The sequence below is a fragment of the Lineus longissimus genome, chromosome 13 (assembly GCF_910592395.1).
Source record: "Lineus longissimus chromosome 13, tnLinLong1.2, whole genome shotgun sequence".
Lineage (NCBI taxonomy): Eukaryota > Metazoa > Nemertea > Pilidiophora > Heteronemertea > Lineidae > Lineus > Lineus longissimus.
The window spans coordinates 2210530-2237062 of record NC_088320.1 but is presented as its reverse complement, the minus strand read 5'-3'; the positions used below and the strand labels follow the sequence as shown (position 1 = coordinate 2237062).

Here is a 26533-nt window from a genome sequence, read left to right as displayed (position 1 = left end):
ACCAAATAATAGATATACCTGTGGGAATGTTGCTGCTTGTTTGTTCGCATGAGAAAGGGGACTTATAAAGGAACATGTTGATATATTTTCAAGCTCGTTCTTCGACGACAGAAAAGATTTGACCAAAGGGAATACGCGAAGATACCTTTTGGACGATTCGTTATATGGTAGGCCACAGTGAGTCGCGATTTTGATTTTCGCATGTCTGTAAAAATTTAAATAGATACAAAGCTTCTTATCAAATAGTCTTTATTAACTTTCGAATTTTATCATGCAAACCAAATACAGTATGCACATCAACACACAATTCATAGAAGAAAATGATAATAGCAATTACTTTAAACTCTTATCTAGAAACAATAACAAATGAGCATCGCTTTTTTACGAGTAGGAATCGCCGCAACTAGTGAATGAAACCTCGCCGAAACGAAACTACAGAGTGACAGCGAGACGAGAAAGTAGATGAGTCTCTCGAAACCCAAATATCGCAATATTGGAGTTCACACCATGAATCGAGAAGATCACGAAACTTCCATTCAAGTGTGACGTTTGAATGACAATTCCTCGGAAACATCACCATCTAAGAATCACGGAGAGCACACAACCCGGACTCACACGCACATACATTCCTTCGATGCATCCATCACACTGTCAACCTGATGCTACATGCATCATGGTTCCTTGCACATCACCACGCATACGTATTCGGTGCAGTGGCGATGGAGCAGTGAGCTACGGAACCCGTGATATCTTCAGCAGGTGGCTCACTACTCGCAAACCGCCTTCAAGTCATCAAGTGCTTCTAAGTACCTATGATTACAAACAAATCATTACACTTGCCCCGGTGACCATAATCATCGAATTTCGAATGGGATATTCTCTCAACCTACGAATCACGGAACAATCATTAAAAAGCATAGAACAGTGCTAATTCTCAATGGAGATGGAGACTAACTTTACCACCGCATCCGAACGCGGTTGAATAGGTAATGGCTAATTCACGTTTTATGCTCGATGTCATCTGGTCATCCGTAGTCTCTAATGATGGGATGACCCAGCGCGAGATTACAAAATATCGCGTGAGAGGCATGTCCGGATATCGACAGGAGTATTGACCATGCATAAAAATGCCAGGACGATTGATACTAATGTCCTAACGATATCGAGAATATCATTTGTTGCCGTAATGATTAAATGCCTCGTCATTACTTATCTGTTGACTCCATCAAATCGACAATTTTCTGCATTTAGACTTGGTCTCAAATAACTATTGGATAGGGATATGAAGCAATACAAAAAAATAATTCAAAAGGGGAAAAAATATCCTGCACCCTGGCTGAAACATAGACAGACAAACAGACTCATACGCACGAACACTCACCACCAATACTCAGGCACTCCCCCTCCATCAGTCAAGAAAAAGGTATGCATGATACGGCCTGAAGTGTTATGGTTGCTTCTCGAGTCGATATAGGTCGATTGTCGGATGAGCGCACTCATTTAACGGACACTCTGATACTCGATTTATAGGCTTTCGCCCTCAATATAAAATCAGAAATTCGAAATGGAATCGGCGATTACATGTACGCAAATACACACTGAAGAGATTTCAACGTACTGTAGTGTACGCTGATATGATAGATATACTCTGTATAGGTCAATTTTCACCACGTTGACATGAGTAGTTTTAATACCGTACAGTAACACGATTATTTTATTTCGACCAACAGCGTAGGCCTTCAATGTAAAACATGTTATAACAATATGGCCGTTAAAGGCAGCACACTAACAGTATGACCCGTATAGGTAGTGCTAGGCCTATAGGATCCCTACAGGCGGCGCTACGATACTATAGAATATGTGGCGTGTAAGCATTATACCGACAGGCCATAGCATCCGTATCATACATATGTCTGCTGACAGTTATTAATACTCGTCGCCGTCAGTTTAGTTCTCTCATTGGCGTCGTTATCAACAATAGTGCTTCCTTCCTTGTCACGCACTACAGAAGTCCGCGCTTCACGCATTGCGCGCTGTTCATTTAACTTCTTTGTAAAGCACTTCAGGAAAATCTCTATGAATATCCCTCGGAATATCGTACTGAAGGTACAGTACAAGACGAAGTTAACCGCTGAGTTGATCTGAAGCAGAAGGTCCGAAATCTCACGTATTCCGCGCACTAAGTTATTCGCGTCGTAATATCCAAATTTGAAGAACGTCGACAGGATTGCATCTGGCGTTATACAGATTAGAAACACGAAGACCACAATGATAAGCATTATGCTTATTCTGTTACGGGAAGACATGGTTTTACCTTTGATGCGTGATTGCCACAGGGCGTAGATTATACAAGAGTTAAGGATGACCAAGACGAAGAGCGGTATAATCGATCGCAATAGGTTCTGTATCCATGTGTATGCCGTTTTGAACAACTGGTGCTGCCCAAAGACACTGAGTTCTATTGACACAATACTTTGATTGGTTTCATTCGAGATTGACCAGCGGTTTTCGTAGCGTAAACCTGATGGTAAAGCTAGAATACTCATGCCTATAAACACGCACACACTCACAATCCGTGCTCGTTGGATAGTACACATGGTTTTAGCTCTGGTCGGATGACAGACGCTGATGTATCGCTCCACGCTGACTGAGACTGTCAACCACGCAGTCACACAAACTGACATATTGAGAATATAGTGCGCGGAAGGATACAGCAAAGCCATTGCACGTTGGCCTGTGACTGTGTCGTATCTTTCTATCACAACAACAATGAAATACATAACGTCATTCACAAGTTTTATGAGGTCAGACACGGATAATGCACTGAGAAACACATTTGTTGATGACGACATCTTTTTATGACTTAGCACAATTAGCGACAAAATATTCCCTGTTATTCCGAATGTGCATAAAATCGGGTAGAGAACAATTCCTGTAACGAATTTTGCATTCCTATAGAATTCTGCGTATTCCTCGTGAATTGTTTCTGCTAGTGTCGTCACTTCCGGTCTGTCGTCGTAACCCGGATGTTGTATGATATCCAAAACGTGGGTGTTATTTTCGGCGACAAAAGGCCCCTCGCCAGCAATAGCGTACGCCATTACATAGTCCTAAAATAAGAAAAAAATGAAATTTCAGAAATAATTGATGATTTCAAAGACAAAGAGAGGCTTGCAGATGGAGATGATGGAAATTCAAACTGCAATGGAAAATATGAAAATTTGACCCCGATGTTAACCTGTCAACAAGAAAAAAAGGGTAGGCTAAGTAAGATTCATGCAAGAAGCGAATGGACGACTTGAATATAGGGTAGATAACTACCCGCCCGGGAAACTCCATGGACAGTGGGGTCACTGATTCGCCGATGATATCCAGATCCTCATCTAAAAAGTGAATTATACCTGGCTGGCGTGCTACTGGAAGAGTGGCCGGTGCGAATAAGGAGATGATATGAGAGTCACAAATGGCAGCCAGACTGCAAGGGCTCATGGGAAATAAGAATAAACTGGATTATATCGTCCAATTTAGTTTGGTGATACTGTTCAAAATATTGGTATTGTTGATGAATAACAGTGAGTCAATGTACTCTATATCTGGCGTTTGTTTTGTCATCAATATTATTACTAACAATTTGGACGTCCGAAATGTGGATCAAGCTCCAAAATACTACCACGCAGGCGAGTCTACCGGGCTCGGATTGAGAGTCATTAACAAAAATTGATCGGAACCTTTCGAATAATTGACCATGGGGTCACACCGACTTTTGTTATTCTTACTGAAGAACAAATATCGGTGACCACTCAATAACACTTATCAGTACCAAAGATATTATTGGATAAAGCTCGCTGATAGCTAGACGGCCGAGGCCGACACTAGCTAGTATCACGGGGATACATCCGTACTAACAGTGTTGTATGATTATGGGGTGCAATGCTGCGCCAATGCTATGGAAGGGCATGTGCCAAGGAAATGTGTCGTCGGCGTGCATCAAAGTTGATACATGTACTGTGCTTTAAACGTAATCGCAATAGCGTATCGATATATCACAATTGATGCTTGAAGTTGCTGTCATTCTAATTATGAAAGCAGCTGTCGGCGTTTTGTTATCTTGTGGTTTTCACGCGAACTCCACTCGCACGCACTCCGGCAGACTGGTGAGCTGCTTTTAGCGCCATCTGTCGAGGCATTGGATTGGTTTGTTATCCAAAATAAAGTAACTCTTCCGACCGGAATGTGCAAGGTTCACCTCCTCACCGACGCTATGGTCTGTGATCTGTTGTACTTCAGACGTCTTTCAGTGAATTTAGGATAGCATTTACCCGATAGAATGATCGGAGATGGAGTGGATAAAAAGATTGGCGACCTAAGCCACGGCTAATATCCACCGGAAATTTAAGCCGAGGGGACAATCCCGAACCGCCAGCTTGGTGTGACAGCCCTGGTCTGCGCGGTTAAATAATTTGATTATAGCTATTGACCGCCGCGACAAGACGTGTAAAGTGATATAAGGAGACCGTCGGCGAGAAAAGGAAGATGAAAAGGATATAAAACACGTTTGCCACTGATAGAGATCGATGTCCTGTGCCGGACATATACGGTCTTTCTTCTTGGTGAAACATCGACTTTTGACGGCATGATACAAAAACGGCCTGCTCTCAACGACACGGATGTACTGAGCGACTTGTTCCAATAGATAACATTTCTTTGTAAAGTTGGTTAGTCAAGTTTGTTTTAAAGTTTTAGAGAACGAGCCTCTCTCCCTCCTTTCTTATTCTAATATGTTCTCATAACTTTACAGTTATGTTTTATCCTGTGCCGTTTTACTAGAATCACTGTATGCAAGCAAGACCCGGCAGATGTTTCACCGGAACTTTCTGCAGGCGCTTCAATTATGATCTTATGTAACCACTCTGACAGTAACATGCAACCACCTCGAGACAGTATCAATAATGCAAAACTAATATCATCATATTCCATCGACGAAATTACAAGGCATTGATCAGGAAAGGAAGGAAATTAATAATTAACACACCAGTTCATGACACTTTCATCCAAAATGTATAGATTATTTGCTGTCTATACCCGAAGGTGTTTAGACAGTGGCTCACGGTAGAAAAACGTATATGTTTAGTTCTACCCTGAAAAGACCTATAAAAGAGGCGGAGTTTACCTCAAGGGACGTGAGGCTGCCTGCAGTTCATTTTTATATATTCATTTATCCGCCTCTAACGCTATAATGAGAGGACCTAGTTCTTTTGTATTGTAAAGGTAAATCGATACATTTATCTATTGACGATGTTTTCTGGCTGTAACGCTGGAATTCTTGTTTTACTTAAGCTGTGTTGTGACATGACATTTCGTATAACGCTAAAAGAACAATATAAAGTGCAAGCTCCAAGTACTTGAGTAAAGCATTCCGAAGGAGTATGATGTAAACTTGTTTTCTTTCAAACAACATTCTATAAGAATCTTCTGATGAATTCTATGTCATAACAACAAGGTATAAGCCACAGTCAATGCATTGTTAGAAAAACTGTCTTGTAAACGCTGTCAGAAATGATCAAAACAAGGAGTGTTACGTCACTGTCCATCATAAGTGTCGAAAATTGCAATGTGCACAGGTCTTGCATTATTCTGATACTGACGCATTTTAATTATCAAAATCAATTATATTCAATTCCTAAAATGTCCGCTGATCTAATTGGAGATGACGTGAATTTGGCAGCTGTTCATTTGATTACAGATGGCATGAATTGATAGCCTGCAAAAATTCAATTTTAATTAACCAAGAGACTGTCAAAGCTTCAAGTGTGATTATTGAAACTGTTCAAACCCTTTTTTCAGACCGAAAGAGATAAAAAGAGATGAACGATGCGACCTTTTTTAAATCGATCATTCCAAACCTTCGAAACGTTGGTCTCTTTTGTCCAAACGAAAAAAAGTTCAAACACCATAAGGCATTGGGTGGTTAGCACCCATTGCCAGCACAGCGGCACTTCAACAGCGCAGCAGTTTTGAATCATGATAGCGTATCTTCAGTAACAACAGCCACATAATTACAGTTACCTTCCTGGCAGTAAATCCAATTTCAATCTAATCCTCTTGGTGTTAATAAAACCTATACCTAAGATTGGTTGCAAAATCGAATTCCCCTCGAAAAGACATCCACACGAATTGCTTTAAATTGAATGGTTCAAATCGTAAAAAACAAGTAGTGACGCTCAAGCGTGTACTTGAAAGATAACAAAATGGAACATTCGGGCGGGCTCGTTTGCTTCCGCTGTCAATCACGAAGACAAGGTCACCTGCTTCCTGGATATGTCTTACAATCCTAACATACAGCGGTTCCACTTTTTAACGTCAGGATTCAACTTCCAAGTGCTATTCCTGTGTGTGGCACCAACCCCGCTTGTCAATCCCCAATGCCCTATCACCAAGAAAACAAAGGTCATGATTTGCAGTATCTATATCAACGATAAGGCAGAGTAAGATTGCAGGCAGTTTTCTAAAGGAGATACACCACGTACACTTACATGTACTTCTGTTTTTAGTAAGATTAGCTATCAAGGAGAAAAAACCTACCGCGGCGATTTGTATCAGTTTCTCTATTTGCTCGTCAAAGCCGTATTAGATTTCAAGGCTGAGCTTAGAATATAACGGGTGGCACCTTTCATGTAAACACAGCCCCAGTAACAATCAAATGATGCCGGTTTTGATTTCAAATGTTGTAGTTTGGAACATCTTATTACATCAATGCATAGTCATTGGATTGCTGGAATCAGGGTTTGTGCTGTGGTCGCTGTGTAGCGCAGATGGGAAGGCGATGTGTAATTACGTGACTGCCAGGATGCAATCTTCGCTAATAAAGGTGCACTGCTAGGGCTTCACTCCAGTCACATGGAAAGAGGGTCTTACTTTATGTTGTGGCTTTGGCTTCCGTTCTATTCCAAAAGACACACGGGCACGCGAAACACATGGAGTGCACAGCTCGTTTAAAGGATTCGGCGAATTTTTACAGAAGGATCCATCTTTCTTGATGGAAAAACTAAACAAAAAGTCAGATAAGCCGGCAATTAAGCGAATTATTCTTTAATAGCAAAACCACAAACGTATAGATTCGCTGCGTTCATACTGGGTTTTAAATTACTTGGTCAAAGACTGTTTCACCATCTTTTAAATAGGCATCATGTTTTAATAATGACTTTGTCATTGTCTCTCTGCGATGACTTGAATTTCAACATGGGACAACCTTCTCAGATTATTGAAAGCTATTCATTCTATAGATACTTTTCACTGTATCTCAATTCCTGAGCCTCTGGAACATATGCTATGTACTACTAGTACCCAGGTAAACCCAATACATGATGTCGTATTCGAAGCACATTTTCAATCCCGGCTTGTCCTTTTAAATGCCGCCAGTAATTAGCTAGCGTCTTGTCGATTTTTCGAATGATTGAAGTGTGAATTCAAATGTCAGTCTCGGGAATCATTGGAAGCTTACTTAGATGTCCGGACAGTTCCAATCAAAAGCAAATGAACCTATAAGTTTTTTCTTGCCAGGCTTCGAAAAGTTACCTTTTCGCCAAGACAGCCTTGTTTCCTTTTTCATGACATTCTGATCTACATCTTGAAATGAACATGAATCATCCCATGATTTAATCAATGAGATATTAATTAAGGGGGGGGGGGGCAAATAAATATTTCATCCACAGACAATAGATTCTTCCATTGTAGGGAATGATTCGCTGATATGCTAAAACATATGTGACTCGTCACACCAAAACCAGGCGCATGTCGCACAGAAGATGAGCCTAAATGACACCAGAAGATAATGGGAGAAATTGATGTGCTCATATTTCACAAAAGGCAGACAATAGAGAAATGAACAAACAGTCCGTCTCAACCTGCCAAGCTCAGAGCGACATGCGCCTGGTTTTGCTGTGACGGATCACATATTCACTTTTGACCTAGAGTGCACAGCTATTGCTATTAAATCGTATAATATGCGCAGCGCTTTTCTCCGTTTGGGTCAACTCGTAATTTCCATAAATGTTCACTTATTCGGCTTTATCACGCCATCATGCGCCAGTGTGAGACATTCCCTGAGCAGTCTACAACAAGGAGGTGATAAAACATTATTTGATATCGATTTGAAGGCAAGTCGAACGAAATGGGCGGATGTGGTATTCATTCGTTTGGTGTTCTCGTTTGGCGCAATGCGATACATTACGTATTGTGACCAGAGAATTGCATTTCATATTGCATGTTTCTTGACTATTTTTCGCCTTCACATATTTGAGAACTCGATAGAATTTTGCCGACGCCAAATTCACAGCCTCTTATATTAATTCCTGCCATTGTTGATGTCTCAATGGAACAGGAAGTCAGTAAGGTAGGTTGGTTTTTCCTGCGACGAAAACGGCTTCCAGCAGGACCGTGACCTTAAATACCATGGACTATGGTACAATTGTTATTACCGGGAAGAAGAGTCCATTGACCGCGTCTTTTGTTGTTTAGGGTGGTTAGTTCCAATCTGCTCCAAAAACCTCCTCCCTCAATTATGTTTTTAATCTCGGCCGTATTGTTCCTTTTATTTAACACAGTAATCTCGTTAAATGCTAGACGTCATTTAACTGGATATTAAGCTCATCGATGCGGTAATGTACATGGAAGTACATGTATATGCACTTTTCACCGACTCGTTTGCTTGTAGTGAGTTTAAAAAAGTACAATTCGATTCACCTGATACAAAATATCGCGTCGTAGGTTATCTTAAAAACAAAATTTATTTTGAACAATGGATTGACGTTACTTGCACACTGATACTGACATAAATGAATACTGAGAGCTTTCTGTGGTCACTATACTACGTTCTACTCATTCTTCTAGGTTCTAAACACAAAATCCGGCCTGAAATTGACTTGAAGACTGTCAATAGGGGGGCACTTATCGAGATATTTCAAGGGACCGTTTCTGAAATGTTTTATAAAAGGAACTCAACTTTCGTATTCAAAACACTTCTCGCTACTTTATGGCCGAACCCCGAGGGAATGGTGTATGGCATTCATGTTTACTAACGTGTGCATGAGTTCGCGTCCTGCGTCAAAAGGCTACTTAGTATTACACACGAAAGTTATCACAATTCTTTACAATTTCACTGGAGTGGTTCCTACCAAAGTTCCGCTTAGCGCAAAGTTGGATGTAATCTGTCATGAAAAATTTCTAATCGGAGCAATTGATATCATGATTATGCGAAAAGCCTGCCTTTCACTAGCAATCTTGTGGAATGGAGAGGCACTCTGTCATGTCTGCCAGAAAACATCAAGACTTTTCAATTAGAAAATTATGTTTGGGCGGGTAGAAAGGCTCAATGAAAACCTGGCTTCAAAGATTTCACCATTCAGTTCGCACCCCAGAGCCCCAAACGATGCGGACAATCGCGGACGCTTTAGTCATAATGGCTTCAGTAAAGCTATAGAGTTTTATACCCTTGTCGTAATTGGTTTCCCTAACGTGAATCCTCGACAAACAGGATATTCGTATTCATCTTACACAACATCGAGGAGAAGAATTCCTTCAGGTCCGGCGGCCAGAAATAATTAGCCGCGATGTTTTATACGAAGAATTCGATGAGCGCACCTCTTTTCTTCAAACGGGAAACCCTTTTGGGAATTAGGACCCATTAGGGGAGATAGCTGCCTAATCACCCAATTCTATAGGACATGTCGATAAGTGGTAAGCAGGGACTTCTTTTGGACTGATATGTCGGGCTGCTTTATAGCCTGGTTACTAAGCCCAAAAGATATTCGCTAATGTTATGTCGATTGGGAAAAAAATCATGCGGCTGTGGAACTGGAATAGACAATCGAGAGACACACCACTAATGAAAGTCTCAATGAAAGGCTTTTCACGATGGTTATCCCTTTTACGAAGCCGATGTTGGTCATTCCCTCTACACCTGCTACAGGATCACAGACGTCGTACGATAGACAACAAATGGCCATTATCAGAAGACAGATTAGCCCTCCTTCATTTACACTGAGTCGTGTTGTGGTATCGAACACAGATAATCTGCAATCACGGTTGTAAGGACTTACGGGAAATGGCCCCACACGAGCAATTAGGCCAACACAGATGAATTGCTGATGTGGTGCCATGAGAAAGAGACAAAGAAATCACTACAGGTGATTGCATATTCTATATGTTTTGCTTTGGCCACGGCGGTGTTTTTTTGTAACCGGTGTCGGCGTTGTAACCTTTTACGCGAATCTTCATTAGATCATTTCATATCCAAAAAACGGGTTGCACAATGACATGCTCAATTCCAAATCAAACCTGTGCATAAGGGGGGGGGGGAAATGGAGTCGTATTTTCCATGTTTTAGGTCGTGCATGGTGATGGCCTTCGACTTGGAGAAAGACTACGTTATTTCCGTATCATGCACATATCCAATTTGAAATTTAAAGTACTATTGTGAAGTTGCAGGTGAAGAAGCAATATGAAAACGTTCGCCAATTAAATGAAATGGAATATATCACTTGTTCTGTAATTAAACATCGGTGATGACGTCGGCGTGTATGTGGGAGTGAGCAGGGTGGACAACCTCTCGCTGTAAAACAAGATTACGGGGTAAAATTAACTCCATGTGTAATTACTCATCAGGCAAAGAATACCACTGTCCTGGAAGAACACAATATTAAAAGTAGGAAATTGGGTTTCACAAGCTTTCATCATCATTGCACCCTTTGAAAACATAACTCTTCTCTGACAAGTTCACTTGCATGAAAGCGATGTTTCTTTTACCCAGCCTAATTCAATCTTGCTGTCTCGAGCGCAGCACATTTTGGCCCAGAATGGAATTAACAGGATGAAAAACTCACTTTGTCTTCGTGATGGAGGAAGCCACTCAGCAACGACGAGATGTCATCTAGGTGCCGAAGGGTGTTGGGATGTAATTACCAGGAGGCGTCAGGCATGCAGACAGAAACCAGATGGGTATGACATATCACACGTATGCATATTGTCAAGGGTAAACGATATGTGTGATAACTGAGTTTTAGTTTTACAATGTAGTTTTGGTGAAGATGATATTGAAGTATATCATTGATACCTTAATCGGGGTTGAATTTAGGTTTTCATCACTTACTCCAAAAACGACCTAGATTTTAGCTGTCCCAGCTGAATATGATTGAAGGGTATGTTTCTGACAACCTATCGCCAATTTCCATCAAACTGCAGGGTTAAAATATCAATCTCTAGTCCAATTCACTGGCATTATATACTTTTATTCAATAAATCTTTCCACCAAAGAAAAATCGCTAGTTATAAAGAGCTCTTAACACTCAATAACGCCCGTGAGGCTTTCACGCGACAAATTTCCAGCAATTCAAACAAAGTTCCAGAACACTAAGAGATTAATGAACCATTTCTCACAATCGATTGAAAAGCATGTGTCAAGATCGAGAATCAATGTCCATACTTTCGTAAGCAATCGGACATAGGATGTGACCAGCTCGCCCGCACCATTGTTCGAATACCATGAGCTTGAATAAGGAAAGATGATTGGGATCAAGTAAACTCAATCCGTTGGGATGCGGTTGCTTAGAAACATTTGTCGGGTCTAATTCTACATACTTGGTCGTATTCCTTTGGTTCTTTTGGCGCTAAATGGCTTTTCGTCTGACGTCTGGATCTGACAATACTTTGGTAAACATCGTAAAGATCATGTTGTTGAAAGGAAAAAGTCAAGAAAAACCTAATCTTTTTTCCAGTCAAGGTATCCTGAGGCCATACTCTTTCAAATATGTTTTGGAGCCACCTTAGAGTTTGCCTCAAATCCAAGATGGCCACCGAAATCCAAAACGACTTCCAAATAGCATGAAATTGAGTCGTGGTAGAAGATTGGTTGACCGTGAGACTTCGTCAGTAAAGTGATTTATGTAGCACGCGTAGTCTGCTTTTATAGTTTTCCACCTTCAATCGCATGTTGTCGCTACCACTGCGCCAATTAAAATGAAACGATGTTGCAGAAGTGTTACTACAGTCCCAGTGGCCTACTCGTGGTGAGCTGACTGCAAATATGTTACGGATCATTCCCTAACCGTAATCCTTGTACTGGTCATAACCGCAACCCGACGACAATCAAACTTTCCTCGACAGCCATTAACCGTATTAAAGGGGTATTTCCCAACCCTTCTGTCACTTCGTGATAAACCTTCAATAAATCAGTGCCGGACCAATCTCTCTAATCCATTATGATTCCGCATACTCTATTGCCATGAAGACGTCTGCATTGACCTTAAGGGAGAACTTAAATCCCCTCAACAGATTAGTCTAGAAGTTGCTGATGCAATTTACCATGTTAATGTCCATTCACCGATACCCGACCTAAGCTGCATGAGCAACGAAAGTGACCAGTCAAGTTTTATCTCAGTCAAGTTTTACTAACTACAAAATTACATGTATGTGGTGTCGCAAAGTTCATGAAACAATTGCTCGGGCTATGAATGGGTTTTTAAGGCGTTGCGCTGTGGAAAAATGAACACTCTGATCTGGGAAAAATCTGGAGACATTTAACCATTACTTTTAACAACTTATTATTGTAAGCGCATTTATGTGGCAGGCGCGTTTGATATTTTCGTTTTTCATATTTTTCCTCTTCATCATTGGTAAATTACAGGTAGGAAGAGTAGGACAAGAGACACGTTGAAAATGTTAGTGCTGTAACATAGATGTTTAAAAATAAATAACATGCGGTCGTGTCTTCATATAAAAGAGCACCTGGGTAAGGATATGAGGTGTTCGTTCCTAAGACTGGTCTGATGACTTTTATGATTAAAAATACGATATTGACATGAACGCCAAAGCTCGGCAAAAATTCCACCTGCGGCAATACATGGTGTATTAACAAAATTGTTGCTCTCCGCTCCGTTTTACCGAGCAGTTGACATTATGGGTGATGTTGCATAGTAGTTTTTTGATCAGATGCTAGGCTGTTAGCAGTGCGTTTACAATAAGCACCGTTCGCTTCAAGCGCTATCATAACAAAATCATGAAAATGATTCACTGTCATATAAGAATACACTGGAATTGCTTTCAGCTTTGGCCAAGAGCGCAAGCGTTTGTCGCGATTTCTATACATGCTGGCCTACTATACAAAGAAACGAACAATGCAAACGATAACAATGTCTGTCTCATCAGTACGATTTGCTGTTAAGACGCTACAACTGATTCAACGCAGATAATGTTCCTTGAACAGCCGACACTTTAGGTGCGTTTTATAACATCCTGGATCCCCCATCGCCGTTATGTTATGTGTTGTAGTTCCGGTAAAAGTTCCATAAACAAAAGCAAAGTTTACAGTAAAAAATACCCCTACAACCTTAGAGTGTCAGGTACAAAGGCGATTACATATTCTTTTAATTAACTTCGCCTTAGGTGCGGAATTGTGACACAACAATGTGAGGTATTATTTGTTTGTAAGTGTTTACATAAACAATAAGTAGTACTCGCGTGGTATTTACGTAACAAGCGATGATGCTGTAATCGCATTGTCAATTGTTAGACTGGGTAAGTATAAACGAAGACTCAAATACCAAAGGTCAGTCAGAATTGGCGTATTGTAGGGTAAGGGTATAACAATATATACGTGACATTTACCAGGAAAAAATAGTTGACTAGAGCTCCCCAGATGACAATTACATCAACCCATGTGGCGCTGGGAACCCAGCCCCATGTCACTATAGAACAACATGGCTAATTAATCAGAAAAACATCCGCATTAATTGGAGTCTCGAGGCGATAGCTTTCTAAATCTAACTATAAAATGTGGCACGAAAAATAGGTGTGCTAGAGGGTTCGATTTGAACATTGCGCTGTCATGCTTGGATGCATTAGGAACAATTAGCAGGCAATGCATCCGAGATAAGCTTAGTCACTTTCTCCCCCACGGCTTCTATCCGTCTTAAAATGTAATTAAAAAATCAAAACCCATTAGGTTCATTAAGCATTTCTCACCTGAGGGTGATTATTAAGCGTTTTGACCCTGGGCTGGATGAGACTGCGACAGGCTGCTAAGATATCATTAAGAGGAAAACACCATGCCTAATGTTGCAATTGCCGTAAGTTCATAACTGTGCGGTTGGCCTTACAGGATATATTTCATTGGAGGTACCCTGCATACAAGGACTCGGCTACGTAATCGCAATCATTATGTCAATTATCGACCCCCATGAAAGAACTCTCTCCACTCCACGTAAAACATTATGTAAAGTACCACTTACATGTGCTAGGTGCTTCCCCACAAAAGGGTAAATGCAATTTATGCAATTAGCCGGAAAGGGTTGTTTGACAGCGTGTGCATTGGCGACAAAGCATGCCATTTTACGCCGAACTGCACGCAAACAAAACAAGGATCGCATGCGTTGTGAAGTATATGTACTTACATGTATACGCATTCCGCACGTCAAATCGCATTCGGCATGTTCAGTGAAGCAAATGTGGCGTTTGGTGTGCGTGGATATATATACATACAAGCCTAATCACTTTCTAGAGAAGAAGCGCTTAGCATCACATTCACATCCGATCATATCGTTCGTATCATTGGTGAAATATTCAAATAGTTATACAGAACAATATACGTAATCATACAGGCAGAGAAGTAATGGCGTTATGGCCATTTCGGGGGAAATTTACTGCAAATTGAGTGACCCCTGTGTCGACTACATGTATATGATAGTCTTGCTTCTAAGTATATGCATTACCAAGCGGAAGGAACATCAGTAGGTCGTTTCTAAATCGATCCCGGCGTCTCGAAAAAGGCAACCCATCCGCCACATCGGCCTTTTTCGCAATTGCTGGTGTAACACCAATGGTTATTCCATATTTCAGTGTATCATATAACAGACGGCTAAAGAGACCACGGCTTTTCAATACGGGGATACACAGAAAAACGCATCAATCTGTGTTTCTGCGTTACCAAACGATGAAAGGAAAGACTCGAACACGGAGACACTCAAAAACATGACACTGGCAAGATGGCGAATTGATCGATACTTAAGTGTCAGGTGTTCTGCCCTCGACCTGGCGTATGCCAAATGTAGACTGCGCCTGTGATTTTAGCTGCGTACCTGTACAACTGAAAAACAACAAGTGATTGGGAAATACGTTTTTTCTCATCGCTGCGAGCACGAAAGTACCCGTCAAATTAATCAGCTGAAAGTAAACGAAATATACAATGTCAAAACCATTTCCGTTCGAATATATCAAAAGAAGAATGTATGTCTTTTTCTGAAAGGCTTACTGTCAATCATTTACCATTTGCTTTTCTGTATTAAAAGGTTTTAGACAAGTATTTCAATAGTTATTCTTTTGTTAAGGTATCTCAGGGTCTTTTACCGTTTGATGTATTTTCAAGATTTTATTTTTCTCCTGAACATCAGAAAATCTGATTTGGTGCGTGGGTTATCTTAAGATAGTGGTGAATATGGTCAACCCATAACTTGACGATAATTGAGGCATCCTCGCCACACCCGCACACACAGAATGGTCAGCCAGCCGGGTCAGTGGCGGCCAGCCGAGGAGATAATTTCGCACGCTATGTGATGAAGCCGTAATTTGACTGTCACTTCGAGGGAGCCGAAAGTGTCTGTCTATAGCTACCTTTGTCTCATTAATTACAACTGGTTAGCTTTCTGGCATGGTCAACAGCCCTTAGCTTTCTTTGCATCTATCTGGCAGTTTCTATCCATGCTAAGGTAACTGAAATTAGATGATAGATCAGCACTTATATTGTAATCATCAGAGCCATTGACTGCTTAGACGATAAAATTATGCATGATTGAGATTGCAAGCCTTTCTCAAGGTGACGTATGCGTCAATCAACGTCAAACCTCTCATCTTCCTGCTGTCCAGTCTTAAAAATAAAGGTTTTTGAGGATTTGAAAAACAAATATTGGTTTTTCGGCCAACATAAATATATGCACCTTGCAGAGGTTTTTCGGTGAAATCAAAAACTCTCTATGGGTTTTTCATATTCTCTACGGTGTTTTACCCAATACTGCACTACTGAAAGCCTTTGCTGTCGGTCCCGTATTGCATGCTCTTCGAGTCAACCCAAATCACCTTCAGCGCGGTCTCTCACCCATATAATCGGCGAGCATCTGCGACCTGACGCATAGGTACAAGGACAAGCATGATGGATGGTGTGGACATTCGATCCATGGCTGCCACCCCCATTATACTTTCCGTTAGTGAAGTACAGCGCATTTTAGGTACTTTGTTCCAGGCGAATATAGTGCACTCCTTAAACGAGGCTGTGATCATACGAAGTACCGGCTGCGAATTTTCCCTCAATAATCACTAAAAAAATAACAATGTCGGCGGGAGTCGGCAGGAAATCATTAGTGGTTGAACATGGTCGATACCTGCAGTGATACCGGCAAACATAGGTTTGTCGTTGTAAATACACGACAGCGAGGCGCTAGTGGATGTTGACGCAATGATTCACTGAGAGTGATAAAAGAGGCCGACTGGGCCTTTTATCTGCATCAGCGTTGTTTTGAGCAGCAAAACAAAAATTACTGACTTTCCAGAAATACTTTCTTCTTGGACAAGGTTATTGGTTGGTTTGTCGATGCCCAAGGCATGTTGATGTTGGCACTGGGCGGTGCTTTGTCAATCACCCTCACATTGTGAGTCTAGGCTGACGTTACATAGGCCTCATTCGTTCACTTCCCACATGTCACGTTCCCCTTAATGCGTTCGTTCCTCACTGAATGCATGCCACGAGGCCGTGCATTCACCGAGGAACGTTAAGTAAAGCTGGAACGTGACATGTGGGAAGTGAACGAATGAGGCCTATGTAACGTCAGCCTTACGACTGTTTCCATGGTCATTGGTCGATTAAAAACAAATATCAAAGAAATCCAAACGGAGGTTTGCGCCCAAGACCCCAAAGTGATACGGACAAAGCACTTACAAATGGATTCAGTTTTTTGTGTTTGTTCTTTGTTGATAATAATCCATCTAGACTAGCTTTCTTTGTTCTTTTTGGCAAAGCGTCGTGGGTCGTGAAAAATGGTGAGACAATGCATTTTGTTACTGTTGTCCGGGAATCGGCTTCTTAAAGGAAGTACCTTTGACCCCTTATTTCAACAGTTGGCGCCAAAATGCATCATTCAAGAGAATAGACAACGTACAGTGTTGTCCTCGTGAATGATTATTCCAGAAAGGCACCATAGTCAGGGCTCATGACTATTTTAGTATATTTGCGTTCGTGCGGCGGCCATATCGAGTTGACACGTCCTTGGTTCTGTCCGCCCATGTTGTCAGCCTGAAGGGTTGAGTACCGTCTTCGCCGGCCGCAAACGCGACCTCAATTACTTCAAAGCCCCGATGTAGCGCACTGTTGGACTACAAATTTTCGTCCGGCTCGGACTCAAGAACAGCTTAACCTTTCTTTCGTACCATGTCAATGGTTGCTTTTTGCGTTCATGTTAAAAACGGGCCGGCGACTTTGGGAACTTATCAATAGTCATCGTGTATGATCGGTCTAAGGCATTGGGGATAGGATACGTTAAATATTCAAATATCGAGTTGAGAGATGAGCGCCGTCTGAGGCCAGCAACGAACTTTCGGGGATATATATGTACATGTACGTCATTATTGCACGTCATTATTTCAGTCCATTATTATTCGACTCTGTTATCTATTCCTGCATCGTCGACCAGTGCTTATAAGTCAAACAGTGATGTTTATATTGGACCTTCTGATCAACAACGATCTCAAAGACCAATCTATCATCTTTACCTCAAAGGACCTTATCTGGCTTTGTTGATACTGACTTTAAGACGACACAGCAGAATACGGAATGAAACAATTACAAAGAGTAAACATTTATGCTTCAGTTCGGTTTGGCAATTCGCTTGCCCTTGATTTGCCGGTGTAACAGTTTTGAATGTCCTCTGGGATAGAGTGTCTCGGGAACAAATGATTCCATTGTGTGCTTTTGATTTGACTAGGTTGCTGAAAGCCATTGGCCACTGAGGAACCATAATGGTTTCTGCCACCATGCAATAGAAACAGACAGTCACCACTTCCATTGCACGGGGGCATTTTAAACATAACATCAATGGCGGGGATGAGGTGGGAGGGCATATTTTGTGAGAATTGACAGCAAAGGAACACACAGAAGGCTGCGAATTGAAGTGTTTTCCGGTTTTTCCTAACCAATTATGGGAAATACAGAGGAAGGAAACAGAAACATGACACCCGGCCATCGCTCCAAGCGGAAGGAGCTACCGAGTACGATACACCATCGGTCCTGAGTAATAGCCCCACAAATCAGTACAATTCCAATTAATCCCCGTAGCAGCCGTAATACTTGAGGTTATTAGGACAAATTGGAGAGCAGCCCAGTCACTCCAACACGCGAACGGCAATAAACATAGGATATCTTATCAGGATGCGAAACTACGGCTTATCACGGAAAGTACAGCCTGGAGAATCATAATTGGCGGCTGCTTGTCGACTGACGGACTCGTCCTGTGCTGATGACGATCTTCAGTCGCTCATTCAAATGCAGCAGCACATAAGACCGTATTGATGGATTTCGGTAGACATAACATTTGCAATTCTTACTACTGTCCTGCACCGAAATGGTTACAGCTGTTAGCAACTTTGCTGGAGTGATCAGCAGTGTCTACGTGGATTGGTAAAGAATTGGTAAAGATCTACGCCACGCTTTGTTCAGATGCCTTAGCCTGCACTGCATGGAAGGCGAGACAACGCTGGAGCCCAAAGTTTACGGGGACAGTACAAAGAAGATGCTTTGAATCCTCGATTCGTAGTACCATCACACCGTTAAGAAAGTCATACTTTAGAGAGAGCATCTTTAGCCATAATTGCCACTTATAGGCCTAAGTAGAACTGACACTTAAAGTAGCCTCATGGACATTTTTTTAATACTCTATATTCGCAAGAATTACCTTGGTCTTTTAATGATATCATCAATTGGTGCTCAGGATCAATTATTTAAATGTAAGACGATCAAGTGCAAAGCGCAAGTAGTTGACATATCGTTTTCCGTCTGATAAGTCCTCATGCTTGTGACGTATGGCTATCGTAAGACGTATGGCGAATAGTTAAGCGAAGATTAACTGTCAAATCCTAAGACAATAACTTACCTCCCGGGCTCATCGGTCATGCCCTAATGGGATACACCTGTAGCAGTTTTATTCCTGCAACATTTTTTATGAGGTTTTCTTCGTGAAATTTTCTTCAATAAAGTGAAAATCCAACTCGTAAATCTCGGCTCTAAATTGCTGTTTTATGTGACAAAGGTAAGGTATTAAATCAAGAAATTTCTACTCTAAACTTCTTAATCGATCCCTATTCTTTCTATTTGAGTGGGCGTAAAATTTATAATTCGATAGCTTTCCATCTTGCAAAAAGCTACATTTGTAACTTGCTCGTGTTTAACCCTAATTTAGCCAGTGTGACAGTCAACAAAATCTCCATGGAAAAAGAGTCAACATATTTTCCTGCAGACAGAATTCTTTTCACACCTTCCGTCAGTTTCCGTGATCCCACCAGCCCATCCATCAGTCAATCGTACCGGACATCTAGCTATCAGAGACGCTATTAGAGGCGTCTGTTGCGGATATCAGCCATCTATCACTATACCCTCACGGAACAGGACGTCTGAATGACTGAGTCTTTCATGCTGGAGACAAATACTTCTTTGGCATGTTTGGCTAAATAATGGACGTCAACATGATCAGGGCTAGATCCATCAGAATCCGGATTAGAATCCGACCTCCATCTGCACTGCGCTCAACTCCTTCATAATGCAATCTCAAGGTTAACCTGAAGGCTGTGGTATCGAAGCTGAACACCCTCGAGTATCAGCGGCCTCGGAACCTTTCTCGCTATTCAGCTACCAGTCCAGGGCGTGTAGTACTGTCAGCTTTCTCTCAGACATGATGACACGTTTCAGGGTGATGCCATTATCATGCAAATCAGTGTTTTATCGCGTAGTATTCTGCCGCCACTGATCAAGACGATACGACTTCATTGATATCACCGGTCTATTGCAACTTCGACGATAAGAGTGAGCGGGTTAATGAATGCAAACATACAGGGAAGCGCATCCTGGGTTTTATCACTGACAAATCAAATCAAGTCGAATGAGTTTACTGACGCCTTCATTTAATCAGTAAAAGTTTCAATTAACTAGTGCAAGTACCAATGAAATGGTCCAGGGACCATGTGCTCACCTCAGGTAATGCTAATGCATGTCATTTGCAGTGGATATGGGGAGAACAGTTTTGGTTGATGTCAATTTTGCGATCTTAGAGGAAGTGGTGTGGTAGTACAGCTTTCTTTCCTGGGACAGGTTATATCAATATTCCGTCACAAAACTGAGCTAAAATGGTTTCCAAGATGGCCACTAGCCAAATTAAAAGAAAAAGAGGAGCTTTGCTCAGTCCATCTGATTGAAAAAACATGAAAAATGAAATCATGAATATCGCGCTGACGAGACACCGTTGAGACATGAGCTGGACACCACACTGATTGGATTTATCCAGGCGATTGGCAGAGCACAACAAGACTCATTTGGTTTACCGACTACTTACCTCAAGTTGAGATTGATCATGTCAGTTGAGATTCGGCTCGGTCAAGCATGACATAAAGCCAACTGTTGTCCAAAGAAGACAGTTGATACGATCGCGTGTACTCACAAAACGGGACACTCTTTGAGCTCCCTTTTAGGAAGTTGAATGGAGGGAGCTAAGGGAACCTTTCTCAGACAGTCTCTCATCCATCACCGCACTGGGAATTTCGGCGGATGACCCGTTACTGGTGTATTCAATCTGATGAACCTGGACACTGTAACGCCAGCTTCCCTTACAGTTAATTCGCCATGGCAATGTTACGGCTCAGTGACAGACAGTCGGACAAAGTCAGACAGGCAGAGTGGCCGACACAACCCTATACTTGCGAGATAATTGGCTATGCAAGTGATGCAAACAAACTAACCTGTCTGAATGATTAATTCCATATCGGCTCTAGTCAACTGGAGCTTGATAAGATGAGATGTTCATGATTTCTATTTTGGCCGGTTAGAAAATTCGGCTATTTGCGAAATCCGCCTCATACATAAAACGCCCATGGAATTATAGGTTATTTACAGAGTCAGAAAGAAAGCAGCATCGTTAATTCAGATGAAAAGCTCTTAGAGAATTGCTCTTACTTTCAAGTTGAGTCTAACAAGATTACGAAGTAAGACGAAATCTTTTCTAAATCTGAAATCAAACTGTCTTATTGGATTAATCATTCCCGAGCAACCCATTTATACAGTAGATAAGCGAATTTCAAATCCACAATCAATCACAATTTCAAATATCTCGCCGCTTTCAATTTTACTACATGTAAATATCTTCGAAAACACGTCGATATTCGTTGATTATTTGGGCGAAGTTTCATGATCAATTGGAAAAGCGGTTTAGCTCTCAGTGAAATCAGTGTCTACCAAGTCCTTAGAAGCTTCATTCTATTATCAACGCGGGTTTTAATGACCTCTACTGACAACATAATCGCGCAGACACTACATCTGTGTCGACCGAGCATAGAGAGAAGTTTACATCATGTTTTTGTCCGACATTGCGGACCAGGAAGCTACATTGTATACATGCTTCCCGAAATTGGTGGCTTGCATTGGAACTAATTTTTCCCCCCTTGTCCGTCATTAAAGGCATTCAAGTGTGTTGGTCAACCATGACTGTCTCCTTTGTCCCTCCACCATAAGGCCTAGTTTCCCCTTATGACATCACTATTTCGGACACTCAGCGCCCCATTTCTGGAAAGGTGTATAGCCTACACGTGCATGCGTGGTACATCAGGCCAAGTACATGGGGTATGAAGTGGTATACACGTGTATGTAATCGACGATTTAAAATAATTCCCAGAGTCCTCCTACAACATGATGTACTAGTTTCGGGTAAGTGAATTTACACTTTACTTGATTACACCACAAACCATCCTACCTCGTCGTTCGTGAGGGTCGCATTATATAAATTTAACTTTGAACTTCACGTTCGCCTCAAAATAACTCAAGTCATTGACGTTTATAGGTTTACATGTCGTCGAGGATTAGAGGATTGTACTTTGATCTTGTCAAGCAATGCTCATCAATCTTGTCTTAAATATGATCTATGATTGTTGGGGAAGCTGTGAAGTACTGCAAATGTCCGTGGGAGGATTCCCAATGGAAGAAATCATGATGTCATATACGCCATTACGTATATTTGCCCCGGCTGATTTAGGCCATTCGACCACTCTGAAAGCTGTTTCGTGAGAGTCAATGTCATCAAGATTTGCCATGGTAACCCTTTGATAAGACTGGAGAACAATGGGAATTTAGGCCAGGTGCGAGCGGGCTCTGTTTAAAAACAATAGACTCTGCTTTGGACAGGGCTTGACTCCTTTTAACTGTGAGGTGCGAGCGGGCTTTGTTTGAAGACAATAGACTCTCCTTTGGACAGGGCTTGACTCCTTTTAACTGTGAGGTGCCAGCGGGCTTTGTTTGAAGACAATAGACTCTCCTTTGGACAGGGCTTTACTCCTTTTAACTGTGAGGTGCCAGCGGGCTTTGTTTAAAGACAATAGACTCTGCTTTGGGCAGGGCTTGACTCCTTTTAACTGTGAGGTGCGAACGGGCTTTGTTTAAAGACAATAGACTCTGCTTTGGGCAGGGCTTGACTCCTTTTAACTGTGAGGTGCGAACGGGCTTTGTTTAATGACAATAGACTCTGCTTTGGACAGGGCTTTACTCCTTTTTACTGTGAGGTGCGAACGGGCTTTGTTTGAAGACAATAGACTCTGCTTTGGACAGGGCTCGACTCCTTCTAACTATGAGGTGCGAACGGGCTTTGTTTAAAGACAATAGACTCTGCTTTGGACAGGGCTTGACTCCTTTTAACTATGAGGTGCGAACGGGCCTTGTTTGAAGACAATAGACTCTGCTTTGGACAGGGCTTGACTCCTTTTAACTGTGAGGTGCGAGCGGGCTATGTTTAAAATCAATAGACCGTGCATTTGGCTAGGCCTGAATTCTCTCAACAAAATCAGAAAATAGAACATCAATAGAAGTACAGCGGTGCTGTTTTAGATTACGACCCGACCGAACAGGAGGTTGAGCGAATCCAGCACTGACCTGTTGAAGTAATTGAAACAAATGGTTTTACAACTTTGATGCGATATCGAATAAGTTCTCCTCATGCCAACCAATTCAAGTGGAAACTCAAGTTTCACATCATTTGCTGAATTTCCCCTGGGCGCGACAAATTGGAATGGTTGAAATAATAGTCTGCTTTTCTGCGTATTGGTAATTCCATTAACCTTGAGAGCACATTTCGACATGAAATCATTGCTTTTACGACAGCCTTATTCCTCTGGTCTGGCGTGCCTGTTAATGTGGTTAAATAGGTACAGTCGTTAATTTTGTTTGGAAAGTTCAACGATTTTGAACCATGAGGATCACTATCACGAAAGAGCAAATTACTGTGCAACAACTATACAATATACTGGTTTAGTTAGGTTGTTAACGCTGGCGTTAAACTTAACTTACTTAAGTTAACGCCGGTGTTAGTGACAAAATTTGTTTTGAACAACCGAGTCCCGACAGATACAATCAAGGTAGGATCAAGTTGAGACAAGTACAGGGAAAATGGGTGGAATACGATCATTTTAGACAACCAATTAAAATATACCTAAACGTTTACTTTCTAGACAAGAAGAATCGAGAAATTTGAAGTCTCACATCGTCATTAACTGCGATTATATTGTTACAGGCTATTTCTAACATGTCTTCATAATCTTCAAACAATACCCAGTAGCATTATCGGATTTATCGTGAGGAGGATTAGAGTTTAGGATGCTGAAATCCTAGTTATTTTCAAAGTTCAGACGCCGGCGGGGGCGAAGGTATTGTCTCTTTAACAGTTCAAACCTGATGGAGCAAGTTTATTGTATTAGACTCCTCGGCATCTTTTTAAAGACTTGAGAGACGAGATGGAGAACGATTTTGTAAAGGAATTTTAAAAATAATTTTTAGTCATCAAAGTTCAGAAAGGGAAGGGGACCCATTGATATCCACATCTCCAAAGGTTATGGAACTCAGAATTCTGAGTTTTGGTTCATTGTTGTACCAGCTTTGAATAAGATTCTGATAATTTACTGAACGTCTATCCGATTTCAAACTACCGTGACGTATAATCTCTTGCAATTATGCTTATTACATCAAAAATACTCCCTTTAACGATAACATGGCAATCCCATATTTGGCAATTACACATGTTCGTATAGAAAATGCGACATTTGAACAAAACGTCATATTCATCTGAAACTTCAAAGTCCACCGATTCCACTAAAACTTACTTAACCAGAATCAAATAGATGATAACCTGGATCAAGCCATTTGAAGAGCGAATTCCTTTGAAGAAAAACAAATTCTTTAAATAACCAGACTACACTCCACTTCGCGCGTGACAAAAAAAAGATTCTGGATGAGATGACCGATAACATAATATCTCCAGTTCGGTAGCAAATCCCAAAATTATAAATAGAAATAGCTAAGGGATTGCGACAACAACCATGTCAATTACTCACTTAGCTTAACGTAAAAAATGAAGTGATCTGTAACTAATCATTTATTGATACGACATCGATCAACAATAATCTGCATCCGTGTTCTCAATTGATTGAATTTATGTTATCATTCGAATCAATTACACCGATACTACCTTGGAATCATTTAATTGAAAGTAGAGATTTGCGATAGATAACGCATTCATCATTGGAACTAAATGTAATGGGTACATACATTCAACTCTGGCAAACAAACAAAAACTGAAATACATTTCAATATGAATTATAGATTATCTCCTCGTATTGAAATATTCATATTTTGTTCACAACCCTTGATTCCTTTTCAAACAAAATATTTTTACAGTTTGTTCGAAGTTCAATAACTGGTATTGGATTCTGGGCCCGGCTGATGATAACAAGTTTTGTCACTACTGCTGGCGTTAAGCTAATGACTTAACTGAACGAGATACACGTAACGTCAGGTTAATTTAACGCCAACGTTAGTGACAATAGTTGTTTGGAACAACAAGGTCATTGTTGTTTAGCAAAAGAGACAAGACCACAATTGATTTTTTAAGCCTTTTAGCAGTTAAATTGTCAATGTTTGACCGCGACGCATCAAAGAACGCGTCAAGTAGTGAAACTGAAATTCGGATATGATATACGGGTTAGTCTTGCGAGTAACTGGTGCGATGGAAATTGGTGATTGACCACGGAAATTTTTTTATAATCGACAAATTAGACAGACTTTGATATTTCCACTGTTTTCAGCCAACTGGCAGAAAAAACTCAAAACACGCCCCCTATTACCCAAGTAGCAAAATTCGAAATTAATTTTTTCATCAAATAATTTCTTTATATCTGTAGACTTGCCACAGCAAATATTTTTTCAATACCTCTCCAAATATGTACTTGAGAGTAAAAAACATGCACTCGTCTAATTGATAGGCCTCGACCCTCCAACCTATGAATATTCATTAGTGGTCTTGTCTCAAAATGCTATAAGCGTATGTACAGCGAATACGCCACAATTTGCATTGTGAGGTGGTTATGCAACACCCCTAATCATGCCCCTCAGAAACAGTCAGTAAAGACCCCTATCCACTTCACCTACGCGCACTGATAACCTTTCAAAAAGACAATGGAACAATGGCAATTTAGGCCTAATGCAAGTATCAATTCGTTTCTTGTACACCCCCCCCCCCCTCCTCAAGGGTAGTTAAGCTATCACCACTAATCTTTGCCGATGCTTGAGTAGTATTTATTTTTCCTTTAGTGAAAATTTGGCGAAGCTGGAAAGAATAAGGATGCTAATGTGTCGATGTCTTGTCGAACATACAGCCTTACCCAGTAAAATTAGTTCGGTTACTTTATATGACGGTGATAACTGATATATTGTTGATGGTGATGTCTTGACGAAAGAAAAAGTAGCATTGGTGAAAAAAGGGTGATGCTTGAGCCTTAAGATGTCGTTATAGGGTGATAAGGTGTCGTACCTTTGAGGAGGGGGGGGGGGGTACAAGACACGAATTGATACTTGCATAAGTGCGAGCTTGCTTTGTTTATTGACAATGGTGTTGTGAAACCATTCTTCAAGTGGTATAGCTCCATCCAAGCGAACCTCGATGTATAGAATATAAAGCTGACTTTCCTGTCCGTTTAGTCAGATATTTCATTAATTTATAACGAATTAGGTAAGAGACTCTTTCAAGAAGACCGACTTAATTGTTTACCTTTTATGTGTCGTTTTCAATCAAGATCCTGGAAAGAGAAGACGTAAAGAAGTAAAGAGATTGAACATTATCGATCTGTAAAGTGATGCCTCGGTTCCCATTAGCTTTGTCATTCTCTATTGATATAATATTAAACGCCATTTCACAATCAC

At 41.1% G+C, this 26533-nt stretch overlaps 1 protein-coding gene across 2 annotated transcripts in view; it reads right to left on the bottom strand.

Moving 5' to 3' along the window:
* Positions 1-254: 254 nt before the first annotated feature.
* LOC135497943 (FMRFamide receptor-like) overlaps positions 255-26533 on the bottom strand; it is an 80224-nt gene continuing 53945 nt past the window's right edge. The window contains exons 2-3 of one of the 2 annotated variants that reach the window (XM_064787986.1): positions 26382-26409; positions 255-3110 (exon numbers count right to left, since the gene is read on the bottom strand). In XM_064787986.1, the coding sequence (XP_064644056.1) occupies positions 1902-3101 (1200 nt within the window). In that variant the 5' untranslated portion in view covers positions 3102-3110; positions 26382-26409 and the 3' untranslated portion in view covers positions 255-1901. The remainder of the gene's footprint in view (positions 3111-26381; positions 26410-26533) is intronic. The other variant, XM_064787987.1, reaches the window with a different exon arrangement.